Genomic DNA, 15,758 nt, shown 5'->3' with positions numbered 1-15,758 from the left:
CTCTTCAGTTTTCCTTCCATCCCCTTTTTCTGAACCTGGCATTTATTGAGTAACTACTGGGCACTATGAGATATAAAAAGGAATCAGAAAGGTGGTTTTCTTGCCCTTAAAATGCTTACACGTTAATTGAAGTGTGGATGGAAAAATACAATATGCCCAGAAATGGCAAACTAGCTAGTGAGCTGAGAGGACAGAAAAAGTTCTAAAGGATTGAGAGAGGATACGGTTTACTCTGGACCTGCTGCATCCAGAAGTGGGTTAACAAAGGACATCTGGGGGGCTCAGTTGGTTAAGCGTCTGCCTTCGGCTCAGGTCATGATCCCAGGGTCCTAGGATCAAGTCCTACATCGGGCTCCTTACTCAGCATGGAACCTGCTTCTCCCTCTGCCTGCTCTGCCTGTAGCTCTCCATGTTTCTGCTCCCTCTCTCTGACAAATAAATAAATTAAAATCTTTTTAAAAAACGAATAAAATAAAATGGGTTAACAAAAGAGATAGCATCTGAACTGGATCTTGAAGGGGGGTATGGTGAGGACATGAGGATTGGAGTAGAAGGGATGCTCTGGTAGGAGGGAACGTCCCATACGTAGGTGAGGAAGCACCAAGCGTGGGTCTGCATGGAGAGAGGACCCCGTTTTGTTCAGAGAGGAGCTGTGAACATGGGCCGGACATCAGAATCACCCAGGAAGCTTCAGAATATACAAGGCCTAACCTCATCCCCAAAGATTCTAACTTAATTGTTCCAGGTGGAAGGCCAGGGCGACTGTACTTTTCAGAAGCTCTCAGATGGTTCTAATGTGCAACCAGGGTTGGGATCTAGGTGTAAGAAGGGACGTAATAACAAGGAAATTTTGAGAGAAAATTGAATTTCAAGGGTGGAAACCAAATCTAGTAGGTTTTCCCCCATTCTACATAGTTCAATGAGAATCTGTACCATTTGTGTCATGACTTAGAATTTCTGAGTATGAAAATGATTAAGCCATTTTGAAAGGAGGTGAGGTTATTGTTCTATTGCCTAACCTTCATTGGTGTGCAAAAGAAAATCAGTATGAAAATATGAAATTCCATAATACAGTCTCCTTTTTGTTATTTTGTTAGTCTAATAAAATCTGCTTGAATATAGATGTTTGATAAATGGCTGATAATAAACAAGCAAACAGGCAAGCAAAAATACATGTTAAAAGATGTCAAAGATGCGTGGTTCCTATTAAATGTAGGAAATTGGTGAAACAAAAGACATTTTATGGACTAAACCTTCCTGGATCCATCCTGAGTGTCACAGAATCTGGAAGGCAGGTACGGAGCAGACTGTGCATTGACTTGGCAGGATGTAGTTATTTTCTTTTTATACAACAATACTCCTCACTGTACAACAGGATGCCCCCAATCCAGACTTGTCCTTTTGAAAACCACAATTGTTGAAACAGAAAAATGTGCTGCTTTGGAATGCATACACTTACCATAAGAGCTCTTTACCAGTGTCCAACCCACAGTGTCTTGATTCGGAGGGATTTCTGTCAGTTCAGTCAAGGATCTGCCCCTCCCCTCTCCTCACAGTGGCCAACAGAGCCCTACACTCCACCCCAAGCGATTCCAGCTGAATTGGTCTGTGGAGAGGCCCAGGAATCTATATTTTTAGATGTTTCCCCAGGTGGTCCTAAAGGTTAGCTGGATTTGATATCCATTGTTTTGTTATTAGTTAATTAGTACTTTATTAGCTGTTGGTTTCAACTTACAGATTATGTATGTCCATAAGGTAATCAAACTTCATTCTTCTAAAATAAGTTTTAATTGTAAGTGGTCTAAATTACATATTCCTGAGACTATACACACTAGAAAGTACAACCATATGCCAGACTTCTGGACAACCTCCGTGGCAAAAACACTGACCACACTAGATGCTTCCGGGATAAACTGCCGCTTTCCCCCCTCACTTACGTGGATCATTACAGAGTTGGGTGATGGTATCCATTCTTGCTATCATGGTCTCATCAAGAATCACTTTGTCAGATGGGTTTGTCCAGAAATTCAAATGAAACAGATATATGCTACAGAAACTCATAAAGCAAAACCTGAAACCTTGGGCAGGAACTTTTCTGGTCACTTTACCATGTATCTCCAGTACTAGCATATGGTAGATGCTCAGTAAACATCTGTGGAATGAACAAATTGAATATTAAATATTTGCTAAAGAAATGAATAGTGGGGCCAAAAATAATTCTGGAAACTTTTGAGGTTAATTTTAACATATTTCAGGATCTTGGGCACTAGAAACATATGTAGAGCTAACCTATTTTTAGCTGAAAATTACCAGAGTAATTGACTGTGGTACTTTTCCGTCTTTGGCAGATGAATAAAACCTGGGGGTTCTTTACTGAACTTTGGAGTAGTGACCTTGGGTGTCAGGGTAATGGTGATATGTTAGGTCCATGGGCAAATGAGAAAAGTATTTCTTTTAAGTTGTTTTTTTTTTTTTTTTAATTTAGTTGTCAAAGAAGGAGAGAGAGAGACAGAGAGCACAAGCAGGGGGAGTGGCAGGCAGAGGGAGAATCAGGCTCCCCATTGAGCAAGGAGCTCCTTGTGGGACTCAATACCAGGACCCTGGGATCATGACCTGAGCCTAAGGCAGACACTAAACCAACTGAGCCACCCAAGCGTCCCAAGACAAATATTTTTATTATTTTTTAAACTGAATATATAGTCATCATTGTATGTTATGCAGATACCAAAAAAAAGACAAATTCTACTTTCTTTTCCTATGAGCAAAAGACTAAGTGAACAAAGTTTAAAATTAAAAATAATTTCTACCAATAAAAACACAATTTTTGTTTGTTTAATTTAGAGAAAGATTCTAATGATTCTAGTGGTATTTTATCAAAACTCCTCTCTGTTTTGTTCCTCCAAAGCAACTACTACCCAAGTATTTGCTATTAGCAGGAAAGGTATTAATTGCCTCAATGCCGCCTCCTGGCCCACGGACTACGTTAACATCAGTGGGAAAGTGTAAAGCATTCCAACAAAGGGTTTTAATGTAGTTTTTTTTTTTTTTTTTTTTTTTTTTTTTTTTTTTTTTTTTTTTGCACCCATGCTGTTGATTGCTAAATGTAATAGTCTGATCATGACGCTGAATAAATGTGTCTTTAAAAAAAAAAAAAATCAGAGGGAACCTGCCACGGGACTGAAATTGCTCCTTTCAAAAGGGCGGCCCATTACATGTCCTTCCTGCAGATGATCCAGACTTAATCCCTTAAAGCTCCACAGTCCTAGTGAAGGTTCTCAATTTTACCATATGCCTTTTTAAGGAGTTCAGGCATATTTCCTACTGCACATTTAAGGAAAAACAAACAAACAACCCCTACTGAATAGAATATAAGTCTCCAAGTGTTCCCTCCAGCCCCACGCAAACTCGAATTACTGGAGCACAGGACACTCACTTACCTACACCACTTTTCTGGCTCCTAGATTTTCCTTGGAGGCCTCTTGTAAATGTTCCTATTTAACTGTGGCACAGGCACACTTATTAGGTAAAGCTGAGGTCTAGCCAACTTTCTGGTTTCACTGCCCAAATTACTGAATGTTTGGTTGATTATAGCCCTAAAACACCCACATACTAAGAAGCTTTTAAACATTTTCTCCCCTGGGCAATCACCTGGTATACCTGAACTGAAAGTCTACCACATATAAATTAAGTATTTACTCAACAAACTGCTGCTAAAATCAATGGCCTTGAGGAATATCTTTAAAATGACATAACAGAGCTTGAGTTTTATGAATTAAAACTCCTAAAACTTCAATGCTGTGCCCTCCTCTTGACCTGAAAAACTGATTTTAATTTTATACACACTATGACAGAACAACCCCTAGAAATAACCACATGTTGTTAAGAGTATGAACTCACCGATGAAGCACAGCACAAGAAAGGTGAGCTAGAGGAAAGAGAAAATTAAATATAAAAATTCACATTATTGTTTGCGTATCAGTGCTTAACGCTAAGTATGAGTGATAACCACTCACCATCCCAGCTAAATGTACGCAGTAGAAAAAAAGGAAATATCCCAATAAAACATACATGTCAAAGAAAAAAAGGGCAGTGTAATAAAACAGAATGCCAAAGGTATAATAGAACTACTGTGGAAATGAGAAAGGAGAAACTGGAGGAAAAGAGCTTTTCCCTCAATTCATGCTCACTTTCTTGCAAAACTTATTATCACAAGTTAGGGCAAAGTATCAGAAAGTGTGGACGTTTAGGTTCTTGGCTGAATGAAATGCATGAATAAGAACAAAAGAATTGTTTCCTCCGTGATTTCAAAGACTTCATAGTTAATGACAAAGAAACAGACACCAGAAGACCCACAAATCAGGCATGGAGTCATTGCAGGTGCACAACCACAGCTAAGGGATTATTTCTAATTCAAGGGGAGCATGATTTCTTCTGGTCTCAACAGTTGAACCGGTAGTCAACTCCCATGGCCCCTTCTTAACCATTCACCACCCCAGCAGATGCTTACAATTTCTGAGGCACTGAAATCCCAAAGCAGAATGAGGGATGTTGACATTTATTGGAACATGGAACACGATAGCATGAATAGTGATCAAGGCCATTGGCAAGAGTGGAAAATTTTATGTCGACAGTTTCTCAATTGTTATTGCTGGCTGGGATATCTCAGCATAAAACACAATCAAGCAAAGGGCAGCCCCAACTTGGTGCCCCCAGAAAACGACCTCACAAGCACAAGAGGCCGCTCCAAAGGATAGGTTCTTAATCTTTTGGGAAATACAACTTATTTGAAAATTTCATGGATTTGCTCCAAAAAAAAAAAAAATGTACATATGGGCCATACACAGAGAGTAGTGTAATAGTTTAGGATATTGAAAGACCTGCATACATCTCTTAATGAATTCCACTTGAAAATGAGACCTAAGTATTCTCCAAAATATCTGGGAGCAGTTGATGGGTCTGGATGAGCCATAGAACAAGCAGGAAAGGGTCAGGAATTGCTACCAGGACTCAGGCTGGAGCTTAAAGCTATTTAAGAGGGGCTAGACCTAAATAGATCCTATCAGCTTTGTGATTAGGGCAAACTGCTTAATTTCTCCAAGCACTTTTCTACCACTATCTTCTCATCTGTAAAACAATCATTTCACAAAAGGTTGTTGTGAAGATTAAATAAGAAAATGTATTTAATGTGCCACTAAATGGGTGGTCAGTTAATGAATATTGTTTCTTTGCAGTGTATCAACTTAGAAACAATGAAGTCCTAGAGTATCATTTTTCCCTGCAGTAATCAAACACTGGAAATAATCTGTGTGCCCGTGACTGGCAATGGTTAAATAAATCATGATACATCAACATAGTGAAATAGTACACAAGAGTCTTAAAAAAAAATAAAGCTATAGTTAGTAAAAGTGATGTACTAGTATGAAAAAATGTTCATGTGACATTATTAAGTGAAAAAAGCAAGCTGTAAAACAATATAAATAATATTCTAGGAATTAGTCATAATTTACATAGGAATTTCCCATTTGTGGACATTGGTCTCTGTTTTTCTCTCCAAGGTTTAAATGAGAGTCTATAACCAAGTTTCTGATTTTGTCTTTAAGATGGATTCTTTTATTTTTTCTTTTAAATATTTTATTTATTTATTTGAGAGAAAGAAAGCCAGAGACAGAGCATGAGTGGAGAGGGAGGGGGAGGAAGAAGAGGGAGAAGTAGAGCCCAACATGGGACTTCATTGCAGGACCTGGGGATCGTGACCTAAGCCAAAAGCAGATGCTTAACCAACAGAGCCATCCAGGTGCCCCAAAGATGGATTTTTAAAATGGAAAATGCTTAGTCAAAAAGACATATCAGAAAGCTTTATAAGGATATTGTTAACTCACTTTGTAGTTAGTATTAATTTACTGAGCTATTTAAGGCTGACTCTTCACCATATCCTATTTTTGCATGCTTTTTAAACTTTGTTGATTTTATGGTTCAGACTTATTTGGAGTCATTTTCATTTTCATTGTTACTTTTTTAAAAGATTTTATTTGTTTATTTGATAGGCAGAGATCACAAGTAGGCAGAGAGGCAGGCAGAGAGAGAGGAAGCAGCCTCCCCACTGAGCAAAGAGCCCTATGCGTGGGGCTCAATCCCAGGACTCTGAGACCATGACCTGAACTGAAGGCAGAGGCTTAACCCACTGAGACACCCAGGCGCCCCTCATTGCTATTATTATTAGAGGTGAAAATTTCTTTCATATGCGTGTTAGCATACTGTATTTCTTCTTCTGTAATTGTTATTATCTGCTACACAATTTTCTATAGTTTTTTAAAAATTTTTTACTGATTATTTTTATTAACATATAATGTATTATTTCCCCAGAGGTACAGGTCTGTGAATCATCAGGCTTACATACTTCACAGCACTCAGCACAACACATACCCTCTCCAATGTACATAACCCAATCACCCTCTCCACCACGCCCCCAGCAACCCTCAGTCTGTTTTGTAAGATTAAGAATCTCTTATGGTTTTTCTCCCTCCCAATTCCATCTTGTTTCATTTTTTCCTTTCCTACCCCCAAGCCCCCAACTCTGCCTCTCAGATTCCTTATAGCAGGGAGATCATATGATAACGGTCTTTCTCTGATTAAATTATTTCACTCAGCCTAATACCCTCTACTTCCATCCACGTCATTGCAAATGGCAAGATTTAATTTCTTTTGATGGCTGCATAGTATTCCATTGTGTATATATACCACATCTTCTTTATCCATTCATCTGTTGATGGACATCTAGGTTCTTCCCATAGTTTGGCTATTGTGGACATTGGGGTAAATATTCCCCTTTGGGTCCCTATATTTGTATCTTTAGGGTAAATATCCAGTAGTGTGATTGCTAGGTTGTAAGGTAGCTCTATTTTCAACTTTTGAGGAACCTCCATGCTGTTTTTCAGAGTGGCTGTGCCAGCTTGCATTGCCACCAAGAGTGTAGGAGGGTTCCCCTTTCTTCACACCCTCGCCAAAATCTGTTGTTTTCTGGCTTATTCATTTTAGCCATTCTGACTGGAGTGAGGTGGTACCTCATTGTGGTTTTGATTTGTATTTCCCTGATGCCGAGTGATGTGGAGCATTTTTTCATGTGTCTGTTGGCCATCTGGATGTCTTCTTGGCAGAAATGTCTATTCATGGCTTCTGCACATTTCTTGATTGGATTATTTGTTCTTTGGGTGTTGAGTTTGAGAAGTTCATTATAGATGTTGGATAATAGCCCTTTATCTGATATGTCGTTTGCAAATATCTTCTCCCATTCTGTCGCGTTGTCTTTTGGTTTTGTTGACTGTTTTCTTTGCTGTGCAAAAGCTTTTGATCTTGACGAAGTCCCAATAGTTCATTTTTGCCCTAGCTTCCCTTGTCTTTGGAGATGTTTCTAGGAAGAAGCTGTTGCAGCTGAGGTTGAAAAGGTTGCTGCCTGTGTTCTCCTCGAGGATTTTGATGGATTCCTTCCTCACATTAAGGTCTTGCATCCATTCTGAGTCTATTCTTGTGTGTGGTGTAAGGAAAATGTCCAGCTCCATTCTTCTGCATGTGGCTGTCCAGTTTTCCCATCATCATTTGTTGAAGAGACTGTCTTTTCCCATTAGACATTCTTTCCTGCTTTGTCAATGATTAGTTGACCATAAAGTTGAGGGTCTATTTCTGGGTTCTGTATTCTGTTCCATTGATCTATGTGTCTGTTTTTGTGCCAGTACCATATTGTCTTATGATGAAAGCTTTATAACAGAACTTGAAGTCTGGAATTGTGGTACCACCAGCTTTGGCTTTCTTTTTCAACATTAGTCTGAATATTCAGGGTCTTTTCTGGTTCCATATAAGTTTTAGGATTATGTTCCAGTTCTTCCAAATAAATTGATGGTATATTGATAGGGATTGCATTAAATGTATAGATTGCTTTAGGTAGCATAGACATTTTCACAATATTTGTTCTTCCAATCCATGAGCATGGAACATTTTTCCATTTCTTTGTGTCTTCCTCAATCTCTTTCATGAGTACTTTATAGTTTTCTGAATACAATTCTTATTCCTAGGTATCTAATGGAGGTATCTAATGGTTTTGGGAGCAATTGTAAATGGAATTGGTTCCTTAATTTCTCTTTCTTCTGTCTTGCTGTTGCATTTCTGTGCCTTGATTTTATATCCTGACACTTTACTGAATTCCTATATGAGTTCTAGCAGTTTTAGAGTGGAATCTTTTGGGTTTTCCACATAAAGTGTCATATCATCTGCAAAGAGTGATAGTTTGACTTCTTCGTTGCCAATTTGGATGTCTTTAATTTCTTTTTGTTGTCTGGTTGCTGAGGCTATGACTTCTAGTACTATGTTGAATAGCAGTGGTGATAGTAGACATCCCTGCCATGTTCCTGACCTTAGGGGGAAAAGTCTAAGTTTTTCCCCATTGAGAATGATATTTGCTGTGGGTTTTTCATAGATGGCTTTGATGATATTTAGGTATGTGCCTTATATCCCTACATTTTGAAGAATTTTGATCAAGAAAGGATGCTGTACTTTGTCAAATGCTTTTTCAGCATCTATTGAGAGGATCATATGGTTCTTGTTCCTTATTTTATTAATGTATTTTATCACATTGACTGATTTGCGGATGTTGAACTAACCTTTCAGCCCTGGAATAAATCCCACTTGGTTGTGGTGAATAATCCTTTTAATGTAGTGTTGGATCCTATTGGCTACTATTTTGGTGAGAAATTTCGCATCTGTGTTCATTGAGGATATTGATCTGTAATTCTTCTTTTTTGGTAGGGTCTTTGTCTGGTTTTGGGATCAACATAATGCTGACTCATGAAATGAGTTCAAATTTTTTCTTCCATTTCTATTTTTTGGAATTGTTTCAGGAGAATAGGTATTAATTCTTCTTTAATGTTTGGTATTATTCCCCTGGGAAGCCATCTGGCCCTGGGCTCTTGTTTCTTGGGAGATTTTTGATGACTGCTTCAATATCCTTACTGGTTATGGGTTATGGGTCTGTTCAGGTTTTCTATTTCTTCCTGGTTCAGTTGTGGTAGTTTCTGTGTCTCTAGGAATGCATCCATTTCTTCCAGATTGTCAAATTTGCTGGCATTTAGTTGCTCATAACATGTTCTTCTAATCGTTTGTATTTCTTGGTGTTGGTTGTGATCTCTCCTCTTTCATTCATGATTTTATTTATTTGATCCTTTCTCTCTTCTTTTTGTAAGTCTAGCCAGGGGATTATCAATTTATTAATTCTTTCAAAGATCCAGCTCTACTTTCACTAGTCGTTCTAGTGTTCTTTTGGTTTCTATTGCATTAATTTCTACTCTGATCTTTATGATTTCTCTTCTCCTGCGGGGATTAGGCATTCTTTGGTGTTCTTTCTCCAGCTCCTGTAGGTGTAGGATTAGGTTATGTACTTGAGACCTTTCCTGTTTCTTGAGAAGGGCTTGTGTGGCTATATGCTTTCCTCTCAGGACTGCCTGTGCTGTGCCCCACAGATTTTGAACAGCTGTGTTTTCATTATCATTTGTTTCCATGATTTTTTTCAATTCTTTAATTTCCTGGTTGACCCATTCATTCCTTAGAAGGATGCTCTTTAGCCTCCATGTATTTGGGTTATTTCCAACTTTCCTCTTGTGATTGGGTTCAAGCTTCAGAACATTGTGGTCTGAAAATATGCAGGGAATGATCTCAACCATTTGGTACCAGTAGAGACCTGATTTGTGACCAGGATGTGGTCTATTGTGGAGAATGTTCTATGTGCATTGGAGAAGAATGTCTATTCTGTTGCTTTGGGATAGAATGTTCTGAATATATCTGTGATGTCCCATCTGGTCCAATATGTCATTTAAGGCCTTTATTTCCTTGTTGATCTCTTGCTTGGATGATCTGTCCATTTCAGTGAGGGGGGCGTTCAAGTCCCCTACTATTATTGTATTATTGTCGATGTGTTTCTTTGATTTTGTTATTAAGGGGAGAATTTGAGAGATAAGTGATGCCATAAGATGAACAATATTAGAATAATTGGGATTCCAGAAGAAGAAGAAAGTGGGAGAGGGACAGAAGGTATATTGGAGTGAATTATAGTAGATAATTTCCCTACTGTGGCAAAGGAAACAAGCATCAAAATCCAGGAGGCACAGAGAACTCCCCTTACAATCATTAAAAATAGGTCCACGCCCCATCATCTAATAGTAAAACGTACAAGTCTTAGTGACAAATAGAAAATCCTGAATGCAGCTTGGAACAGGAAGTCTGTAACAAACAGACTTGTAACATACAATGGTAGAAATATTAGACTGGCAGCAGACTTATCCACAGAGACCTGACAGGCCAGAAAGGACTGGCATGACATATTCAGAGCATGAAATGGGAAAAAAATGCAGTCAAGAATACTATACCCAGCTAGACTGTCATTGAAAATAGAAGGAGAGATAAAAAACTTCCAGGACAAACAAAACTAAAAGAATTTGCAAACACAAAAACAGCCCTACAGGAAATATTGAAAAGGGTCCTCTAAGCAAAGAGAGAGCCTAAAAGTAGTAGACCAGAAAGGAACAGAGACAATACACAGTAACAGTCACCTTACAGGCAATACAAGGGCACTAAATTTGTATCTTTCAATAGTTATCCTGAATATAAATGGACTACATGCCCCAATCACATGACACAAGGTATGAGAATGGATAAAAAAACAAAACCCGTCAATATGCTGTCTACGAGAAATTCATTTTAGGCCCAAAGACACCTCCAGATTTAAAGTGAGGGGATGGTAAACAATTTTGATAATGGACATCAAAAGAAAGCTGGGGTGGCAATCCTTATATCACATAAATTAGATTTTAAGCCAAAGACTATAATAAGAAATGAGGAAGACACTATATCATACTCAAAGGGTTTGTCCAACAAGAAGATCTAACAGTTTTAAATATCTATGCCCCTAAAATGGGAGCACCAACTATATAAACCCATTAATAACAAAATCAAAGAAACACATTGACAATAATACAATAATACAATACAATACAATACAATAATCAAACTTAGTTCATCAAGAGTGGCTGTTCCTACCTGATTTAAATGAGTACTATTTTCAAATATGACATTTCAGGCAGGGCCTTGGCTTTTCAATGTGTACACTTACAACCTGATTTTTAAAAAATTAACAGCTCCTTTTGAACCAATGCAAATAACTAAATGGCCATGGAAAATTAAGTGTAAAGTACGTGTAAAGTTTCATTTAATTTTTCTACACTTGGAGTCCAATTAATGGAAGGTAAAAATTAGAAATTAGAAATTAAAACTGTTAGAGGATATTTGGACATTTGATTAAGCTAGGATCAGGATACTAGAGAAATAATACTTAGTCATATATTTAATTAAATAAGCATTTAAAATAATAATACATTTTAGGGGCGCCTGGGTTGCTCTGTGGGTTGAACCTCTGCCTTCGGCTCAGGTCATGATCTCAGGGTCCTGGGATCAAGTCCTGCATCGGGCTCTCTGCTCAGCAGGGAAACTGCTTCCCTCTCTCTCTCTCTGCCTGCCTCTCTGTCTACTTGTGATCTCTCTGGCAAATAAATAAATAAAATCTTAAAAAAATAAAATAATAATACATTTTAAATAAGTATAGACATTAATATGATTGTAAAGGAACTTATCTTTATATAAGTGAGGAATCTGTTCTTTTCTTTCTTTTTCTTAATCAGGAATGTAATAAATTCAATATAAAGCATAGAAAAAATTTCCTATAAGACACACATTATTTGCTACCTAGACAGATGACACAGAAGGTCAAAAAAATATTTATATATATGTCAAGAAATGAACCAGTAAGTAAAAAAAAAAAAAAACAAGCCCATCAAGATAAGGCAAACATTAGGAAAATTTTATAATATTTCATCACTTCATTTCAAACTCAAGTGCTATAAACCAAGTCAAGTAAAATTTACTTCCAAATTTGCCCTTTATTTTACTTTTTCTGTCACAACAAATCTCAGGGTACCAAGGAGTTCAAAGTAATTTTTATATTTATTAAGATGTTATTTCTGTTAACATTTTAATTCATGTTCATCATTGTTCTAGTCAAACAAATCAGTAAGTATTTAAAAATTTCTCAGTTTCAACTTCTAATATGGTAAATATTGATGGTTATAACCCACATAAAAGTTTTTGGGAGTCCTTAGTAAGTCTTAAGATTGTACAGAGGTTTTGAAAAGGAACAAAAAGGAAAAAAAGGCCTGAAAAACACTACTGTATATATTTATACAATGTATATTCATATGTAAAACCAGTACTATAAAGCTTGTATTATAAAACAAAACTATTTTCTCTTTGGAACACAAAAGCACATAGACAGTGGTTTTAGTCTGTCCTTATTACTTTGTGTAGTTTTATCAGTGTATTTGAATAAATTTAAGAAAAGCAAACCCAAGTAGCATAAAATGTATGCTTGTATTATACCTAACACTCATAAGTCACACTATAAGCCATTTTTATTAAGCCAAATGATTATACTAGTCTGACTTACCAAAATTTACCTTAATTACATGAACTTTAATGTTCAAAATATTTCTGAGTTTCAAAATAATAACATTTTTATAAAGGTTTATGTATGTATTTCAGGGAGAGAGAGCATGCATGGGTGGGGAGGGGCAGAGAGAAAGGCAGTGAGAATCTCAAGCAGGCTCCACACTGAGCTCAGAGCCCAACACAAGGCTCAATCTCATGACTCTGAGATCATGACCTGAGCCAAAACCAAGAGTCAGACACCCAATCTACTATGCTACCCAGATACCCCTATAAGAGTAACTTTTTAAGTATACATATATCAAGTATTCAAAGTTTTGATTTCCTTGTTTTCCTGGAATTTTAAACATTAGCCACAGACCAAAAGTAAACACAAAAAAATTACCAGACTATATATCCAAAGGTTGTTTCCTTTCCTGATAAGCACAAGATTGTCAATCTGAGCTCAAACAGACAAGCAGACAAAGAAAATAAAATACTAACAAATCATGTTCTCTGTTGTCTTCTCTCCAAGAAAGAATAAATCTCTATAATCTATTACTCTATTTACAAAGATCACAAAATTTTGACCACAAAACCAAATTACTGTTACCAATGGGAAATAATTTGTTGATTTTAAAAGTCCCCAAAACAAAAACAAATCACAAAAGTAGTAAAATGGAAAATATGCAAAGAAACAGAGGATAGGCAAAGTGAAAGTTCTGTGACAAGAGGGAATTTACCTCTCGAAACCAGGAAATGCCCCGGATTATGTCCTACATGAGGTATAACACTCCTCCAACAACACAGGTTCCTCAGACATCAGCTGACTCCATCGGGCATTGTAATTTACTACAAGATAATTGTTCACAAGGTAATTGTATACAAGGTAATTTTTCATAGAAGGATATAATTATAACTCTCATACAGATATGACATGAATGTGCCAACTCTTTTATTTAATTTACTAATTATAGAAAGAGCAATCAAAGGAGAATTCTAGGAGCAAAACATATAGGGAATAAGAAAAATTGAAATTAATTTGCAAATAGAACTCAATGCAGTGTAATAATTAATTGAATTCTATTGCATGCAATTAATTTCCATCTTTTTGACAAGAATATTTTGCATTATTATCAAGTTTTCCACAACTTAAAGAGTTGTAAAATAGAACAAATACCATGAAAGGCAGAAAAAAGTTGGATGGGTGAGTCACTCAGGATACCCACTATTTTTGTTTACCCACTTCAGTCTTCACAGTTTTGCTGACTCTACTTAAAAGAAAAACTAAAACATTTTTTCTTGCTAACAAGAAATTACTATCATGGGGACAAAGCAGGATGAAAGCTTTCCTCTAGTCCTAAATCTAAATGCCTTATCATCTCTTTCTACAAGAAGAGAGCAAGTAACTTCATTCTTTTGTGCATTGAATAATATTTCCAATTGTAGATATTGCCAACTCTTTTAGAGTCTATCTTTTCTCTCTTATCAATACCACATTAGTGAATACTCCTTCCCACAGGAGTTCCCCAGGAGCCTAGTTGTATTATAGAGTATCCTGAATAAAAATATAAAGAGCAAATCTTTTTTCACAGATTATAATTCAAAGGGAGGGGGAAAAAAGTTCAAATAGTTTTTAAACAGATAAGAAGGTTTTAATTAAACCCACCATGGACAGGCACTTCCTCTAGTCTTCATCAATTCCAAACTCAAGGTCATTTTTATTTGACAAACTTGAAATTGTGATAGGATTTTTTAAAAATTTGTTAACCTGTGATCACATGTGTCTATAAGTCCTTCCTTGGAAATTCTGCAGAGTTATTGACTCGTGGGGTTTAGCAGGGTCCAGACAAGTATGAGCTTCTGATAGTTTTCAGTAATATCACATCCCAGAGCCTCAAAGCTTCTGATTGGAATTATCACCACTCCTAAGAAAAAGAACCTGAAGGGAAACATAAAAATGTCTGTTTTTTAAACATTTTTATTTATTTTTTTAAATTTCGTTTCAGTTGAAACATGAAAATGTCTTAATGGCCATTGCATTTTTTTTCTGTTCCTATAATATTGAAACAAGAAAATTTGTTTAATGCCAATCATTTGCATGATAGACTGGACTGATTAACAATATAATTTATGTATTTTAGTCTTCCCCAGGTGACAACTCTACTAGAACCCCTATCCAGACAGAACTCTACATTCAAGTTGTCCTTTTTGACCACATTTCCAGAAGAAAGACTTAACTACCAACACGTTACATGGTCCCCTAATGGCTTGCTAAATTTGAATGAATTCTGTAACCAGAAACAACTTAGAAAACAAGTGAGTCCTGTAGCTGGGAGGCAAGCTGGAATAATAAAAGTTGATAAAGAAATTAGAAAGAAAACCATAATTGTGACTCTCTTTGTGGGGTACAGATCTTAATCTGACTTGAGGTTTTTCTAAATTTTTCCCTCTAAATCCTGAAGCTGATTGTAACAGTTCTTGGGAGAGAATCTTCTTGCTACTTATTTTGTAGCTCAGAATTTCCAAAACAAAAATACTCCAGGTCCTACTATTGCCAAATATAGAGGTCTGGAATCTGTACCAGGTGGCAGTTCTATCTACTAAATTTGTTGAATATTGGGAAGTCTGAAATTGAAGAACAAGAGTAAGAAGATTTAAATACAAGGTTTTCAATAGCTCTGTCTGAGGAAATAAAATCTCAAATGTTCCATGAGGTGGTGTATAAAATGAAGTGTTTGATACACTTGTGTGCCTGGACAATGTGAACCCCATGACCATGCAGCTGAGAAAAGGAAATCTAAGTGAAACCAAAAGATTTTAGGGAAGTGAGGACTTCATTAGGGAAGAACATGTTTTCCTCACGTGACACTGCAGGTGGCTTTTGTGCCACTTGTGATTTAAAAATTAATATTTGAGTCTTCCTCTTCTTCCCATTCTCTTCTCTTTCTAAGCAATCCAGTACTGTGGCCATTAGTTGGGGCCAAGCAAGACAGAAGTCTGCTCAATGTGTGGGAATGGGAAAGCCCAGAGCAGGGCATCAGAGCTCCAATGGGGGGAGAAAGGTATATTCACAGGGGGGTGATGGCCTGGCATAATATTGGAGATTTCATACAAGATGAGGAGAGTGGTATTAAATTAGAATTAGGTGTATGGGTGTGATCTCATGATTTTCAATATATACAACAAATACAGAACATATGTTAATGTTTTATGATGCACTTGCCATTTCTCTGTTCAAT

At 36.8% G+C, this 15,758-nt stretch overlaps 1 protein-coding gene across 2 annotated transcripts in view; it reads left to right on the top strand.

The window, feature by feature from the left end:
* Positions 1 to 14,899, top strand: part of CFAP299 (cilia and flagella associated protein 299) — a 604,081-nt gene extending 589,182 nt beyond the window's left edge. For both annotated transcript variants that reach the window (XM_059155053.1, XM_059155220.1), the window contains exon 6: positions 14,661 to 14,899. In XM_059155053.1, the coding sequence (XP_059011036.1) occupies positions 14,661 to 14,756 (96 nt within the window). In that variant the 3' untranslated portion in view covers positions 14,757 to 14,899. The remainder of the gene's footprint in view (positions 1 to 14,660) is intronic.
* The last annotated feature ends 859 nt before the right edge of the window (positions 14,900 to 15,758 follow it).

Source organism: Mustela lutreola, chromosome 1 (genome assembly GCF_030435805.1).
Source record: "Mustela lutreola isolate mMusLut2 chromosome 1, mMusLut2.pri, whole genome shotgun sequence".
NCBI lineage: Eukaryota > Metazoa > Chordata > Mammalia > Carnivora > Mustelidae > Mustela > Mustela lutreola.
The sequence above is the reverse complement of the archived record's forward strand: the minus strand, read 5'-3'. Positions and strand labels throughout refer to the sequence as shown.